The sequence below is a fragment of the Oncorhynchus kisutch genome, linkage group LG2 (genome assembly GCF_002021735.2).
Source record: "Oncorhynchus kisutch isolate 150728-3 linkage group LG2, Okis_V2, whole genome shotgun sequence".
NCBI classification, from domain to species: domain Eukaryota; kingdom Metazoa; phylum Chordata; class Actinopteri; order Salmoniformes; family Salmonidae; genus Oncorhynchus; species Oncorhynchus kisutch.
In genome coordinates this window covers 12,344,777-12,361,297 of record NC_034175.2, presented here as the reverse complement: position 1 = coordinate 12,361,297, position 16,521 = coordinate 12,344,777, and the positions used below count along the sequence as shown (strand labels likewise).

The window sequence follows — 16,521 nt, the reverse complement described above, 5'->3', positions numbered from 1 at the left end:
CTCTGCTTATTTTAATCGGCGAAAGGTGACATCGAAGTAAGCATATGCTGATTAAAACACTTGGTTTTCTAAGCAATATTTCGAATTATTAGGACATGTTTGGGAAATCCTGATTTACCGTGGAGCAATTACAAGTGGCGAAAACCCTGTATAAAAAGAAGCAGACATCAGCATGCCAAAAGCGCGGACGCAATTCGAGGCGAAATTATGCGCATCCGAGGCTGTTTTTGGTTTCACTTCCTCAAAGAACCAGTACTGTGTTCAGTGTTTTTTTCCCCCCTGACATTGTTTGAGACAAGACTAGATTCCTATTCTAACGGTCATAGAGAAACGTTTGGTTATTATCCTGTCGCACGCTATTTAATGGTTTAATAACCAAGACTGGAGTTTGTTTTTGAAGAGAGACGTAGTTCCCGAGTTTTTCCGCCGCGGACTAGGACAGCGCGGATAAGAACAATGTTATCAAAGGTTCTGACGGTATGTATAGGCAGCCCGTATACGTATACCGTACGCGATAGCCATAGACTACTATAATGCATTTTATCCGTACTGTTGGATCATTTTCTCCTAACTGATTATCTGACTAGAATTACTTCTTACATTTTCCAGTAAATACAGGCAGGTGAAGCCATGCATATTATGGGCTCCAGTGCCGAAGAAGCCCGTGCTGGACAAACGGGCCATGTGTCCACTATCCAAATGCTCACCTTGCACCGTGAGCTACTAGTTTCCCAAGTGAAGAGCACGCAGTGCATTCTGGATAACCTCCTACAAATTGGCTTTCTGTGTATTGAGGATACAGAAATCATCCAGCGCTCAGCCACCAAGACAGACCAGGTAATTTACCATAGGAGTGTTTCAGAGAGGATACATGTCCATTTGGACAACACACATTAAATGACAAAGTACCCATCACAAAGACACGCTCTTGCATTCACAAATAGCTTACTAGGCCCAAACTAATTGATTTTAAGATGAGAAAGTATAAAGACAAGACTTGATTTTGCAATACAATGGCATTTGGTATGTTGCCAGTATCTTATCTGTGAAAAATCCTGTTTGGCCACATTAATCAAAATGTGGGAAGTAATATTAATTAAATATGAATCACTGGGAAGTAAATATGATTGGCATCGTGCAGGTGTGTAAAAGGGGGGAACTGTTAGCTGTCAAATTATTATTGAATCACTGTAAAGTAAATATTATTTACTTATGATTGACATGGCGCAGGTGCGTAAAATCCTGGAATTGGTCCAAAGCAAAGGGGAGCAGGCATGTGAATACTTCCTATATATTCTCTACAAAGTTTATGATGCATACATAGACCTCCAACCATGGCTTAAAGAGATCAACTACCAGCCACCAGACTTCATACGGGACATACCAGTGAAGAACACGGACCCTAGTAAGTATGTCAGTAAACTGTATGGTGCTGCACTTCATATGTTATTGGAATTTTACTTAACAATAAAAAAATACAGTGCATTGAAAATGTAAGCTATTAGAGAATCACGGGAAACTACTGTATATTTTGGCTGAATATCCATGGTTGAGAATGAGACTCCAGTGTATTCTCCCTACCCCCCTCCTCTCAGTTAGTAGGTACTGTGAGAAGCTGAGGCACGAGCTGGGCCGAGACACACGCTTCATTGCATCCTACACCAAGCGAGAGGAAACCCAGCTGGAGGAGCTCTATACAGACACCCTGATGGAGCTCCTGAATGACCGCAATGAGTGCCTGGGCCACCTGGAGGGTCTGGAGCAGCTCCTGGGAGAACAGGGTGTCTTTAACCCACAGGCAGAGACGGTGCTCATCACGGGGGATGCTGGGGTGGGCAAGTCCATCCTCCTCCAGAAGCTCCAGAGGCTGTGGTCCAATAGGGAACTGGAACAGACAGACGCCATGTTCTTCTTCAAGTTCCGCTGTAGGATGTTCAGCACATTCAAGGTGACAGACGAGATCTCACTCAGGGACCTGCTTTTCAAATACAACTGCTACCCCGACCAAGATGTGGACAATGAGGTGTTTAGCTACATCCTCCGCTTCCCCGAAAAGGTTCTCTTTACGTTTGACGGCTATGATGAGATCCAGGCTGATCTGGACCTGGAGAACATGCCTGAGGTGGTTTCTCCAGAGGAGAGGACTCACCCCCTTCTGGTGCTCATTAACCTGCTCTGTGGGAAGCTGCTCAATGGTTCCCGGAAAGTCCTTACTGCTCGGACAGGCACCGAGGTCCAGAGCAGGGTGATCCGGAAGAGGGTGGCACTGCGTGGGTTCTCTCCAGCTCACCTTCAAACCTACACCAACCTACACTTCAAAGAGCAAGAGCACAGGGACCTGGTCTCAGTCCAGCTGGATGCCAGCCCCCACCTCTGTGGCCTCTGCTCCATCCCCCTCTTCTGCTGGATCGTCTTCAAGAGCTTTAAACACCTGAGCTCAGTCTACGACGACTTTGAGTTGCCAGAGGCTTGCGTGACCCTCACTAACATATTCCTTCTGCTTTCTGAAGTCTTCTTCAGCCGGGGGGCCGCTCCCCCACCGGGCCTCCTGACGAGAAACACCAGGTGCCCCGCTGATACCTTCAGGGCAGGGTTGAGGCCACTGACAGCCTTCTCCAAGCTGGCTCTGCTGGGCATGGAGAGAGGAGGATTTGTGTTCGACCAGGAGGAGGTGACCTCCTGTGGCCTGACTGAGGACGACCTTCAGGTGGGTTTCCTCCGACCGGTCAGCCGCTACGATGCCTGTGGAAACCCTTCTACCTTTGAGTTCTTTCATCTCACCCTACAGTCCTTCTTGGCTGCATTCTCCCTGGTTCTGGACGAACAGGCCAGCGAAGGCAACATCCTCAAGTTCTTCACCGAGTGCAGCAGGAGGGACAACACATCTTGTTTATCGTGTGTCTTCCCCTGCATCGGTGGCTCCTCCAAACCCAGGGGAAAGGACCCGTTCAAGACCAACGAGCATCTCCAGTACGCCAACCTCTTCCTGTGTGGACTGCTGTCTAAGGCCAATGCCGGCCTGCTGGAGCACATGGTTCCTCCAGCGCTGCTGAAGAGGAAGCGGGCGGTCCTCAAGTCCTATCTGTCCACCAGCGTGAGGTCCCACCTCCGCGGTCTGCCACTCCACAGCACAGAGCAGGAGGGCAGCAAGGTGCATGTCCTGCCCAACTTCCTGTGGATGCTGCGCTGCATCTTCGAGACAGGAAGTAAAGAGGTGGCCCAGCTGACTGCGAAGGGAATCACAGCTGACTACATCAAGCTGGGCTACTGTAATGTGTCCTCTGGCGACTGCAGTGCCCTCAACTTTGTGCTGCAGCACCGGCGTAAGAGGCTAGGGGTGGACATGGACAACAACAACATCAGTGACTATGGGGTCAAGCAGCTCAGGCCTTCATTCAGTAAAATGACCGTGGTGAGGTGAGGAATTAGGAATATATGCAGATGGAAACACTATGTACTTTATGCCACTGTTTACATGAAAGGTGCACTTGTTTACAAATAACATAGACAAATAATTTCTTACTGCTATAAAAAAATACGAGTAAAACTAACTTTTCATCTAAATTAGTTTTTCCATTTCAGGTTGTGTGTCAATCAGATCTCAGACAGCAGCGTTGAAGTACTGGCTGAGGAGCTTATCAAACACAGAGTGGTGGAGGTTTTGGGGTGAGTCAGTGTCTATCAGGGTCAACTTGCCTGTCGAACTTTAGTACTGTATTATGCTGTATGACAAATTCATATGATGTGACTGTATTTCTGTTGTCTTGATTTTACAGACTTTACAATAATCTCATTACGGACATCGGAGCCAAACTAATTGCTCATATCATTGAGGAATGTCCTAAGTTAAGAGTCGTCAAGTATGTAAATCAGTATGTCCAATCAATTATATAATTACTTGTGTATGAATTAAAATGTTTATTTTTGGCACTTTGATTTGTTCAAAGGGTTGGAAGCAACAAGTTCACCAGTGTGGGTGGCAGGTATCTGGCCAGTGCCATTCAGAAGAGCACATCTATCTTTGACGTGGGGTAAGTGCACTATTACAATATTTATTTATTTATTTAACAGAGTGCAGGGGATGGATTGTTCCTGTTTTTCAGAATGTGGGGGAACAGTATTGGTGATGAAGGAGCAAGAGCATTCGCAGAGGCCCTGAGGAATCACCCAAGTCTTACCAACCTCAGGTGAGATGGATGGCAAGATATGTCATCGTTATCACTTCTCTTAATAAGTATGTGGCACTGATTGTGCCATGTATTTCAGTTCTCCCACAACTGCGGTTGAGGTCAGAAATAAGGAAGTATAACCCGTTGGTGTATCATTTTCCTAACGCACATTCAGCTACAGTATGGGTTACTGAACTCCCTAACTCACAAACACTGAAACTACAGTATATCACTCTGCCTCATAGTAATATCATTACCTAAAGTAATACAGTATACTTATGTCCTACTAAAAGTAATTATATTTCTATGCTCTTCTCTCCCTTAGCCTCTCAGCCAATGGCATCACTTCAGAAGGTGGGAGGCACTTGGCCAAAGCACTAAAATGCAACACTATGCTCAGAATCTTCTGGTAGGACAATCTTATTCATACATCAAATTCCTGTGACAGTATTTGTCTCTGATATTTAATGTGTATTTGTGCTTTGGAGTTAACACAGTTTAAATGTGTGTTGTGGTGTTCTAGGTTGGTGCAAAACGAGTTGTCAGATGATGTAGCACCAGACATGGCAGAGCTGATCAGATCCAACACGGGTCTATCTCACCTCTGGTAAGGCAGGCCCCATTCTCAACACACTCCCCACAACCAATAACGAAGTTTAGCTTTAGAATTAACCAGAAAGTGAACCAAATTTATTTCTGAATGTGAATAAAAGTTAGCTGGTTAACCTAGCGATCCCTCTGGTCCATTCTGCGCAGGTTAATCAATAATCAGCTGACAGTGGATGGAATCAGACAGCTGTCAGAGGCTCTCTCCCACAACACATCACTCAAAGAGATCTGGTGAGTGTACGCAATGTGACGCAATGTCGCTCATTTAAAGGCACATTACTCATTTTTTTGTGTCAGGTTAATAATAGTATTTGATATATTCCTTAGATCCATTTGTATTTCAAAACATCTTTCACCATTTCCACTTTGTAATGGTTGTGGGTCTTTTATTGTATTGCTGATTATGATGTGCTCTGTCATCACTCACCCACAGTTTGAAAGGAAACTGTCTTTCTGAAGAGGAAGAGAAGCTGTTTGAGGCGGAGGGAAGGCTACGCTTCCACTGAGGAGACAGAACTGAGCTGGAGAGTGTGTAGATTGGTCACGTCTGTTACCGAAACTTACAAGTTCTTTGTGTGTTTTCTTGCATACTGCATTTTGTAAATATTTGAACATACTGTATTAGCTAGGTGATTCTGGCATATGGGTAAAAGCCTTGACTACTGGCTGTAAGCGAATGAGTGATGCGAGTTTGGAGCAATACTGGCTGTATATAAGGGTCAGCCAATCGTTCACATAACAACAGAATGCAGCACGCGACTGAAGAGAGAAGAGACAACCAACCTGCTAGTGACAGCATTAGCACGCACGCCCCCGAAAGACCGCGGAGAGTAGAAAGGCAGTTTGTCAGTTACAGCAGCGCATCCCCTGGACGATAAAGAGGTAACGTTAGGTGAGAAGCCTGACCACGGAGATTGTGGTGATAAGGTGATGAAGCCTACTTCATGAGCTGTAACAGAAAAACAGCTGTTATTTGGGAAGTTTGAGGTGAGGGAGAAAGTGTGATGGAACAAGTATTAGCATTGTTAAGTATCTTACTATCTGGATCGAATTCTCCCGTTAGCTAGCCAGAGAAATGTTGAGTAACATTTGCCAACTTAACTGATCAAATAATTGTGTTTATGGTGTGAAAATTAGCTGGCTACTAAAGTCAGACAACATCAGATGAGCTAACGTTAGTAATGTTAACCTAACCAATTCGCTATAATACTAACTCGTATACGACTCCTTGCCGTTCAAGTTATAACGCGTTTGTTGCTTACTGGACCCTGGCAATCTGTGTGAAATGTTGACTAGCTAACGAACGAACTACTATCTGTGAACTAAGGCTTTCCCTCTACAGCATGTGGTTCATTTTCAGAATGAGAGAATTAGGTGAAAATGAGGTGTTGCTTGTTAAACAAGTGCATTCAGCGATCAAGTGTAGCTGGGCCTGGCTTAAGCTGGATGCCACTATAGAGGTGAAAGGAACATCAAATCAAATCAAATCAAATTTATTTATATAGCCCTTCGTACATCAGCTGATATCTCAAAGTGCTGTACAGAAACCCAGCCTAAAACCCCAAACAGCAAGCAATGCAGGTGGAGAAGCACGGTGGCTAGGAAAAACTCCCTAGAAAGGCCAATACCTAGGAAGAAACCTAGAGAGGAACCAGGCTATGTGGGGTGGCCAGTCCTCTTCTGGCTGTGCCGGGTGGAGATTATAACAGAACATGGTCAAGATGTTCAATGTTCATAAATGACCAGCATGGTCGAATAATAATAAGGCAGAACAGTTGAAACTAGAGCAGCAGCACAGTCAGGTGGAAGTTGAAACTGGAGCAGCAGCATGGCCAGGTAGACTGGGGACAGCAAGGAGTCATCATGTCAGGTAGTCCTGGGGCATGGTCCTAGGGCTCAGGTCAGTTGAAACTGGAACAGCAGCATGGCCAGGTGGACTGGGGACAGCAAGGAGTCATCATGTCAGGTAGTCCTGGGGCATGGTCCTAGGGCTCAGGTCCTCCGAGAGAGAGAAAGAAAGAGAGAAGGAGAGAATTAGAGAACGCACACTTAGATTCACACAGGACACCGAATAGGACAGGAGAAGTACTCCAGATATAACAAACTGACCCCAGCCCCCCGACACATAAACTACTGCAGCATAAATACTGGAGGCTGAGACAGGAGGGGTCAGGAGACACTGTGGCCCCATCCGAGGACACCCCCGGACAGGGCCAAACAGGAAGGATATAACCCCACCCACTTTGCCAAAGCACAGCCCCCACACCACTAGAGGGATATCTTCAACCACCAACTTACCATCCTGAGACAAGGCTGAGTATAGCCCACAAAGATCTCCGCCACGGCACAACCCAAGGGGGGGGGCGCCAACCCAGACAGGATGACCACAACAGTGAATCAACCCACTCAGGTGACGCACCCCCTCCAGGGACGGCATGAGAGAGCCCCAGCAAGCCAGTGACTCAGCCCCTGTAATAGGGTTAGAGGCAGAGAATCCCAGTGGAAAGAGGGGAACCGGCCAGGCAGAGACAGCAAGGGCGGTTCGTTGCTCCAGAGCCTTTCCGTTCACCTTCCCACTCCTGGGCCAGACTACACTCAATCATATGACCCACTGAAGAGATGAGTCTTCAGTAAAGACTTAAAGGTTGAGACCGAGTTTGCGTTTCTGACATGGGTAGGCAGACCGTTCCATAAAAATGGAGCTCTATAGGAGAAAGCCCTGCCTCCAGCTGTTTGCTTAGAAATTCTAGGGACAATTAGGAGGCCTGCGTCTTGTGACCGTAGCGTACGTATAGGTATGTACGGCAGGACCAAATCAGAGAGATAGGTAGGAGCAAGCCCATGTAATGCTTTGTAGGTTAGCAGTAAAACCTTGAAATCAGCCCTTGCTTTGACAGGAAGCCAGTGTAGAGAGGCTAGCACTGGAGTAATATGATCAAATTTTTTGGTTCTAGTCAGGATTCTAGCAGCCGTATTTAGCACTAACTGAAGTTTATTTAGTGCTTTATCCGGGTAGCCGGAAAATAGAGCATTGCAGTAGTCTAACCTAGAAGTGACAAAAGCATGGATTAATTTTTCTGCATCATTTTTGGACAGAAAGTTTCTGATTTTTGCAATGTTACGTAGATGGAAAAAAGCTGTCCTCGAAATGGTCTTGATATGTTCTTCAAAAGAGAGATCAGGGTCCAGAGTAACGCCGAGGTCCTTCACAGTTTTATTTGAGACGACTGTACAACCATTAAGATTAATTGTCAGATTCAACAGAAGATCTCTTTGTTTCTTGGGACCTAGAACAAGCATCTCTGTTTTGTCCGAGTTTAATAGTAGAAAGTTTGCAGCCATCCACTTCCTTATGTCTGAAACACATGCTTCTAGCGAGGGCAATTTTGGGGCTTCACCATGTTTCATTGAAATGTACAGCTGTGTGTCATCCGCATAGCAGTGAAAGTTTACATTATGTTTTCGAATAACATCCCCAAGAGGTAAAATATATAGTGAAAACAATAGTGGTCCTAAAACGGAACCTTGAGGAACACCGAAATTTACAGTTGATTTGTCAGAGGACAAACCATTCACAGAGACAAACTGATATCTTTCCGACAGATAAGATCTAAACCAGGCCAGAACATGTCCGTGTAGACCAATTTGGGTTTCCAATCTCTCCAAAAGAATGTGGTGATCGATGGTATCAAAAGCAGCACTAAGGTCTAGGAGCACGAGGACAGATGCAGAGCCTCGGTCCGATGCCATTAAAATGTCATTTACCACCTTCACAAGTGCCGTCTCAGTGCTATGATGGGGTCTAAAACCAGACTGAAGCATTTCGTATACATTGTTTGTCTTCAGGAAGGCAGTGAGTTGCTGCGCAACAGCCTTCTCTAAAATTTTTGAGAGGAATGGAAGATTCGATATAGGCCGCACCACACACTTATGTGTCCCTATTTCTCACTTTTCCAATACAGTGGATAAAAAGGGGTATGCCAGGTGTACTGTCTGCCTGAAAGAGATCAATTATGCCAACAAAGGGTATCATGCTCTGCTGGCACATTGTAGAACAGATGTCCACAGACTTAAAGTGTACAATTGTAATAATGTGCATTGTAGCCCAAAGATTTAGCTTATGTTGTGTTGAATTTGACAGTAACACTTGTGTGTGAGTGAGGGGGGATTATTAACATTTTTACTCAGTGAACATTATTTTGCAAGTGTGTAACCTTGTGCACTTGATCAATGTCTACTATAGTGGCCACTATAATAGAGTGAAAATAGAATGCCTGTTTGTTTCATTCTATTTCTATGTGAAGATGTTTTTTTTTAAAGTGCAATATTTAGCTGTGTGTGTGTCACAAGTGTTCTATTATAAAGGCTGTCATGGCTAACTGCAATATTGTATTGTTTTTTCCCAAGACTTGTTTGCAGTAAAGTCTAGGCAATAAATAACATTGAATTGCTTTCTTTACATTTTTTTTAGCCGTGAGTTAGGTTCACATTAACCACTTTATATTTTACACACAGAGACTGATAATGTAAATCATATTCTTTGTTGTTTAATTGGTTAAACTGCATTTCCCCCTAGCAGGGATTTTTTGCATGTTTCAGTGCAAAAAATAGTCATCTTTTTCAGCCCTCACCAGTTTGCATCCCTGATCTATGCATAGTTACTTCACCCCTACCTACATGTACAAATGACCTCTAACCTGTACCCCCGCACACTGACTTGGTACCGGTACCCCTTGTATAAAGCCTCGTTATTGTGTTACTTCATTTTTTAAAATTTTACTTTAGTTTATTTGGCAAATATTTTCTTAACTCTTCTTGAACTGCACTGTTGGTTAAGGGCTTGTAAGTAAGCATTTCACCGTAAGGTCTACACTTGTTGTATTCGGGTCATGTGACAAATAAAGTTTGATTTGATTTGAAACTGCTTTTGTCAACTAAAGGAAATACTTTACTGGTGCTGAACTGCAGTATGGAATTTCTCCTGCACCACAACAGAGCCCAGTGTAAAGAAACTGAATTTTATGCGGTGCCTGCAATTAACTGTAGATTAGGCCACTGCTCTCAAACCTCCCTTATCATCAACCCTCACCCCTCTGATTTCTCTGCCTCATTCCCTTATTCTTGTATACTGGCCAGCATTGTATCTGTATGACACATACAGTCATGTTATGGTCAGTTTGTGGTCATGGTGACTAATGAATATAGGTTAGCAGGCGATGATAGGAACAAACAAATAGAGGAAGACAGGACATTACACAACTTCCATATACACTACCGGTCAAACGTTGTAGAACACCTCATTCAAGGGTTTTGTCAATTGTAACGCAGAAATGGAACCTAAATCACAGAGGATAGATGTTGTGGTAGCAGCTGCAGAGAAGTAACTGGGTGTATGAGATTTTACTGCAACCCCCCACCCCAAAGATATATATATATATATTTATACACAGTACCAGTCAAAAGTTTGGACACCTACTCATTCAAGGGTTTTTCTTTATTTAAAACAATTATTTTCCACATTGTATAATAATAGTGAAGACATCAAAACTATAGAATCATGTAACCAAAAAAGTGTTAAACAAATCAAAATGTATTTTTTATTTGAGATTCTTCAAAGTAGCCACCCTTTTCCTTCAATGACAGCTTTGCACACGCTTGACATTCTCTCAACCAGCTTCATGAGGTAGTCACCTAGAACACATTTCAATAAACAGGTGTGCCTTCTTAAAAGTACATTTGTGGAATTTCTATCCTTCTTAATGCATTTGAGCCAATCAGTTGTGTTGTGACAAGTTAGGGGGAGTATACAGAACATAACCCTATTTGGTAAAAGACCAAGTCTATATTATGGCAAGAACAGCTCAAATAAGCAGAGAAACGACAGTCCATCATTACTTTAAGACATGAAGGTCAGTCAATACGTAAAATGTAAAGAACTTTTAAAGTTTCATCAAGTGCAGTCGCAAAAACCATCAAGCGCTATGATGAAACTGGCTCTCATGAGGACCGCCACAGGAATTGTCCTTTCAACAGGACAATGACCCAACAGGCAGTGTAAGGGCTATTTTACCAAGAAGGAGAGTGATGGGGTGCTGCATCAGATGACCTGGCTTCCACAATCCCCCTACCTCAACCCAAATTGAGATGGTTTGGGATGAGTCGAACCGCAGAGGGAAGGAAAAGCAGCCAACAAGTTTTCATCTTATGTGGGATCTCCTTCAAGACTGTTGGAAAAGCATTCCAGGTGAAGCTGGTTGAGAGAATGCCAAGAGTGTGCAAAGCTGTCATCAAGGCAAAAGGTGGCTATTTGAAGAATCACAAATATAAAATGTAGTTTGATTTGTTTAACACTTTTTTGGTTACTACATGATATGTGTTATTTCATATTTTTGATGTCTTCACTATTATTCTACAATGTAGAAAATAGTACAAATAAAGAAAAAGCCTTGAATGAGTAGGTGTTCTGAAATGTTGGACCGGTAATGTAACTTTTCAATGACTGTTGAGAAAGCTTCTGCCATAATGCATTGAAAGTGAAACACTCATCTACCAATACACACTGTAAGTCACACTGTAAGTCACACTGTAAGTCACACTAGTACAATTAAAAGAATGTGCTCCAAAAATGTTGCTCTTTTAATTTCAATTCTGTACATATTTTTACATAAATGGAATGTTATAACATACTGTATGTCTAAAAAGTTTCTAAAATAACATTTGTAGGTATGTACTGTCGGCCTGTCTGAAGTACCTTGGGAGGTATAACCCAAATAAAAATAGTTTCCTTCACCTCTCAACTATTACATGAATGCCCTAATACACCTCCACCTTCAGTCAAGCAAGCTCATCCCCAACTAATATTCATCTACCGTATGTTTGCTGTCATGGTATATTATAGTATCATGAACAGAACATCAAATATAGCTACCTGATGACATATGTGTGTTCTCTAACACATCTCGCATTCATATATGTTGACTGTTTTAAACACGGCTTCTTCACAAGTCCATCCATATGGTGCTTTTCAACACGGTAGATTTGGATAGACATCGATCCGATTGGATTGATATGGGCTCAAATTGGCAACTGTAGCATAAGCAGCAAAACCAAAACATTTACACAAAATGACCATATAACCCCCCTCCTTTACCACTGGCCTGACATCCAAACTGAATTCTCTACAGTAAAAACATAACGAAATCAGTTTAGGTGCTAGGCTGCCTCCCCACTCGCCCCCCAAAGAACCTCAAACATCCCAAATAAAAGACTAACAAAACTGAAATGGGGGTCAAATGTGATTTAAAACTGATTCTAGCTACAGTAGATCATATAAGGCTGTTCTGGTAGGCTAGCTAGGGAGGATCCTCGTGCTACACACATACCCATGACAATAAGGGCATATTGTACACATACAGTAGTATGCTTCACAATCGTGAGCCATTCGACAACATTTCAATACACTTACAGTACAGTAGCCATGGGACAAACCATGCAGTTAGACCAGACATTCTAGTTTCTCCCTCACTGATGTGCAATGAGGAGAAACTCCAATCTGGATTTAGATTCAACTTTATTAGCTATAGTACATGATGACAAATGGGGAAACAGTCCATTTGGGTGGGGGATTTTTATTGTCCCAATTCCAAAGTGCTTTATGCCTCGCTGTACTTCTTGAAAAATAAATGGTTAGCAGCATGTTTTAGAGGCATGATGATGGCACTTTTGGAGAAACCACAGTTAATATGGTGTAACTGACCCAGTAGCCATGGTAACACTATCTTTAGTATATCCATACCATAATACCCAGATCCCCTATTAATGCTCTTTGTTAATTTGTCTGACTGGTCGTTATAAGTGTGAATTGGGAAACCAATATAAATACTATTGATCTTATTCCTTGATATGTCATAATAATATAATCTAAAATCCCTAAACTGTGGAGATGAAAAACCTCCACAATGATCGTGAAAAGCATAGCCAATAAAGCCTTTTGTCTTATTCATTGAATTTGTCTATCAGTTTCTTACTCTGCCCTTATTCGCAACCCAATAGTGAAGATGGAGGTCTAGTATACTTGTGTACTCGTTAGCAGCACATCCTGGGAAAGCTCTCAAAACATTAAAGAGAACAACAGCAAGGCCTTGTTTAAATATTACAACACAGGGTTGCTGGAAGCTGAAATGTATTAGATAGGAAATGTGTAAAACCTTCAAACACGTTGACAAAGTTTCAGGGGATCCAACATTCTAATGATAACTTTTTTGAAGACATCAGTCTTCCCCTTATTCTGATTGGCTTTGGCATGGAGCTCCACCAATCGTCTACTTCCTGCCCCGCCCTCTCACCTCTACTGTGATAGGCTGATAGATTGATTGGTAGATGATTATGATTGGGTAAAAGGTGTGCTAGCTCAGGCAGCTATTTGAAACAGCACTGAAATGGACAAACATGAAAAGAAGACATAGTTATTCATGTCATTCTCTTTGCATTAAGGCCCGACTTAGTTTCACTACAACTCACACATACATACACAGATATGCAATTACACCATTATGTCAAAACCTGCACACTTAAAATAATAATTAGCATAATAATAACTGCTAAGTCTCATGATGATAAATAAAGATTAAAGGTCAAGTGAGTGAGTGAGAGAGAGAAGAGGATGGGTGTGTGAACCCTGTAGAAGGCTAGAGTATATACATCACATAATGTCAACGGGCCCCTGGGGGAGGGGGATATCTGATCTGGGGTCAGCATATAGTAGCCTGGATCCCAACTGAAATGCTCCTCTTTACAATTGCCAAACTGAAGATGTACAGTAAAACACAGTGAAACACAGTAATTCAGTTGGGATTCAGGCTAAGCACAGAGGGCCTCATGTCCCAGTCAGACAGCTATTGCTGCTACAAAAACTAAGATTAACGTTCTCACTCCAGAGAAGTGCCTGCTGGGAGTTGTAGTTGCCACTAGCCGAGCCACACGCTTCTGGTAGCACAGTCCAGTTCAGTCTTGTTGCTACCACAGAGGCATTGAAGGGTTGTGAGTTAGATAGCTAGTCAGGGGAAAGGAGAGCGTGAGAAACAGAGAGCGGGACAGCATATAGCAGGGCACTTCTAATTGCAGTGTGGCTAGCAGCTAGCAGCATGTCCCAGTGGAGTAAAGGTTAGAGTTAAGCAGAGTTTCACATTCAGCTGAGTCTGGCTCTCTGCTGGGTCTCTCTCCGTCTGTCGTCATCCAGTCAACAACACACAGGGGGAAGGGCTAGGGAGGGAGGATTTAGTATAGACTGATACCTGACCTCCCGCCCTCTGTCCCCCACCCACCATTCACACTGTTCTGTTGTCCTGACTCTGCCTTGGTAGGCCAGGATCCGAAGGTGAAGGCACTGGTAGACAGAGTTGGTGAGGATGGGGAAAGAGTGGGAGAGGGGGATGAGGACTGACTTCTCCCTCTCCCCTCAGCTTGCTCCCCGAAATGTCCAGGTGTACAATCACTCAGACCAAACAGATGGGAGGAGACCTGAATCTGCTGTCCAATAACACAGGAGGAGGGAATTCCAAGTCACAGTAGCCCTGGAGCTCAGCCAATCACAGCAGCTCAATCACTGAGGCACGGCCAATGGGATGGAATGCAAAATGTCTGTGGGTGGCATATACAGCCGTTTCATTGATGCAGCAGAGAGTGAGAGGGCGTGTTGAGAGCAACAGATTTTCCTGATTGGATAGTTGTGCAAAAGGGGTGTTGTGTCTTCCCTCAACATCAGGCTGTCGGATAAGCATGTCTGTCTGTCTGTCTGTCTGTCTGTCTGTCTGTCTGTCTGTCTGTCTGTCTGAGGTTGGTTGTATTTGTGAGTGTGTATTTGTGAGTTTGTGTCTGTCTGGTCTTGTCTTGGAGCAGATTGTGTGTGTGTGAAGATAAAGAGATAGATCTGCATTAAATGTAGTTTCCCTGAAAATGGCTTTTAATGAGATTTGGCACTCTGCGGTACTTGACTGGTTTGAGTGGAGGTGTTGAGGGCTGTTGAGACATACTGGAGGTGGTGGGGCTAGAGGGGTAGGGTCAGGGGTCAGTTCTGTACTGGCCACAGAGTCACAGGGAAGGAGATGGGATTCACATTGAGGACTGTTGTTATTGGAACAGATCACTCTTCTTATCGAGGAAGTAAGAAACCTGCAGCGAGGAAAAACAACAGAAATCTGAATAACCTGAGGGCTAACACGTGATGCTGAAACAGAACAATAGAAAGAAAGAACTCGACTGAACTAAAGGGTATAATACTTTATCATATTTTTCCTGTTTTGTGTCAATACAGTACTGCATTTCCATTTGGGGAATTCTACGGCAGAAACCTTTAAGTTTCCCACAGAATATTAAAGTGACTTATCACAATAATGCATCAACATCAACAACACTCAGGAAATGTGTAATTTACCTGCGGAGAAAATACATATTAATATAGAATTTACCTGTGAAGAAAATACATTTTAATATATAATTTACCTGTGGAGAAAAGTAGCGAGGCCCTTTAGTCTGAGGGATGTTCTGGACACGATCTGTTCACCTCAAACCACTCATCAATACAGCTGACAGAGAGAGAACAGGAGACACAGTCAGGGAGAACATAGCACATACTATATACAGTGCATTCGGGAAAGTATTCAGACCCCTTTTCCCCCCCAAAACGATTCCACGTTACAGCCTTATTCTAAAATGGATGAAATAATTTTTTTCTTCATCAATCTACACACAATATCCCATAATGACAAAGTGGAAACAGGTTTTTAGGGATAGGCATCCCGCTAGCGGGACACCAGTCGACAACATCTGGTGAAATTGGAGGGTGCACAATTCAAATAAATAATCCTAATATTAAACATTCATGAACATACAAGTATCTTATATAATTTAAGAGTTTAAATTCGTGTTAATCTAACTGCGTTGTCCGACTTACAATAGGCTTTATAGCGAAAGCATACCATGCAATTGTCTGAGGACGGCGCCCCACATCAACATATTTTCCAAATAGCACAGGCTTCTTAAAATCACAAATAGCGATTAAATAAATAACTTTCTTTTGAAGATCTTCCTCTGTTTGCAATCTCAAGGGTCCCAGCTACAACATGAATGGTCATTGTGTTAGATCAAATCCTTGTTTATATCCCAAAAGGTCTGTTTAGGGGGACAAAATGGCGCCGTAGAGAGAACACTGTGTTTCAGCAAGCTCCCGTGGTATTCGTTAATTTATATTTTTACATTAATCTCCTAGCTTGAAAAGTGGTAGAATTGGCTAAATAAGTTATCCTACAATGAGTCTTGATGGCTATTTATCAAAAAATCTCCGACAACATGCCCAACAGAACTACTAAGAACTCGACCAAAACCACCATCCCTGTAGATGTGCAGGAGGAGCTAGCTAACGTTAGCGAAGCTAGCACCATTGCGGATCCAGGCACAATGGACCTGGTGATTCAAAAGATGACTGATAACATTACTAAAGTGATCGATGTTAAGATAAGAACGGTCTTGGAAGCAATAGCAGGCCATTAAGCTGAACTACAGAGGGTTGTCAAACGTGTTGATGAGGCGGAAGGAAGAATTGCTAGAGTGGAAACTTCAACTACATCTATGGACACTAAAATAAAAGCACTTGAGAAACAGGTGCGCGAAATGGCGGAGCACATTGACGACTTGGATAATCGAGGACGCAGATGCAATATTCGTGTTGTGGGACTCCCGGAAAATT

The 16,521-nt window shown here is 43.2% G+C and overlaps 2 protein-coding genes across 2 annotated transcripts in view; one reads left to right on the top strand and one right to left on the bottom strand.

Annotated features, from left to right (window-relative positions):
* The first annotated feature begins 173 nt into the window (after nt 1-173).
* LOC109907708 (nucleotide-binding oligomerization domain-containing protein 1-like) lies at nt 174-6,310 on the top strand. Its single transcript, XM_031787551.1, has 12 exons — nt 174-477; nt 610-837; nt 1,231-1,405; nt 1,596-3,417; nt 3,583-3,666; nt 3,777-3,860; nt 3,948-4,031; nt 4,104-4,187; nt 4,495-4,578; nt 4,693-4,776; nt 4,926-5,009; nt 5,212-6,310. The coding sequence occupies exons 2-12, from the start codon at nt 631-633 to the stop codon at nt 5,282-5,284; spliced, it is 2,865 nt and encodes a 954-aa protein (XP_031643411.1). The 5' UTR covers nt 174-477; nt 610-630; the 3' UTR covers nt 5,285-6,310.
* A 5,078-nt stretch (nt 6,311-11,388) lies between these two features.
* Nucleotides 11,389-16,521, bottom strand: part of LOC109907715 (E3 ubiquitin-protein ligase znrf2) — a 76,025-nt gene continuing 70,892 nt past the window's right edge. Inside the window, exons 4-5 of the mRNA XM_020505861.2 lie at nt 15,279-15,361; nt 11,389-14,948 (exon numbers count right to left, since the gene is read on the bottom strand). Coding sequence (XP_020361450.2) covers nt 15,304-15,361 — 58 coding nt within the window. The 3' untranslated portion in view covers nt 11,389-14,948; nt 15,279-15,303. The remainder of the gene's footprint in view (nt 14,949-15,278; nt 15,362-16,521) is intronic.

Excerpts from the sequence above, each read along its gene's own strand:
- LOC109907708 (XM_031787551.1), top strand. The coding sequence starts at position 631 with ATGCATATTATGGGCTCCAGTGCCGAAGAAGCCCGTGCTGGACAAACG. Across the intron at positions 3,418-3,582 it reads AGTAAAATGACCGTGGTGAG|GTTGTGTGTCAATCAGATCT; the intron begins GTGAGGAATTAG and ends TTTCCATTTCAG. Across the intron at positions 3,861-3,947 it reads CCTAAGTTAAGAGTCGTCAA|GGTTGGAAGCAACAAGTTCA; the intron begins GTATGTAAATCA and ends ATTTGTTCAAAG.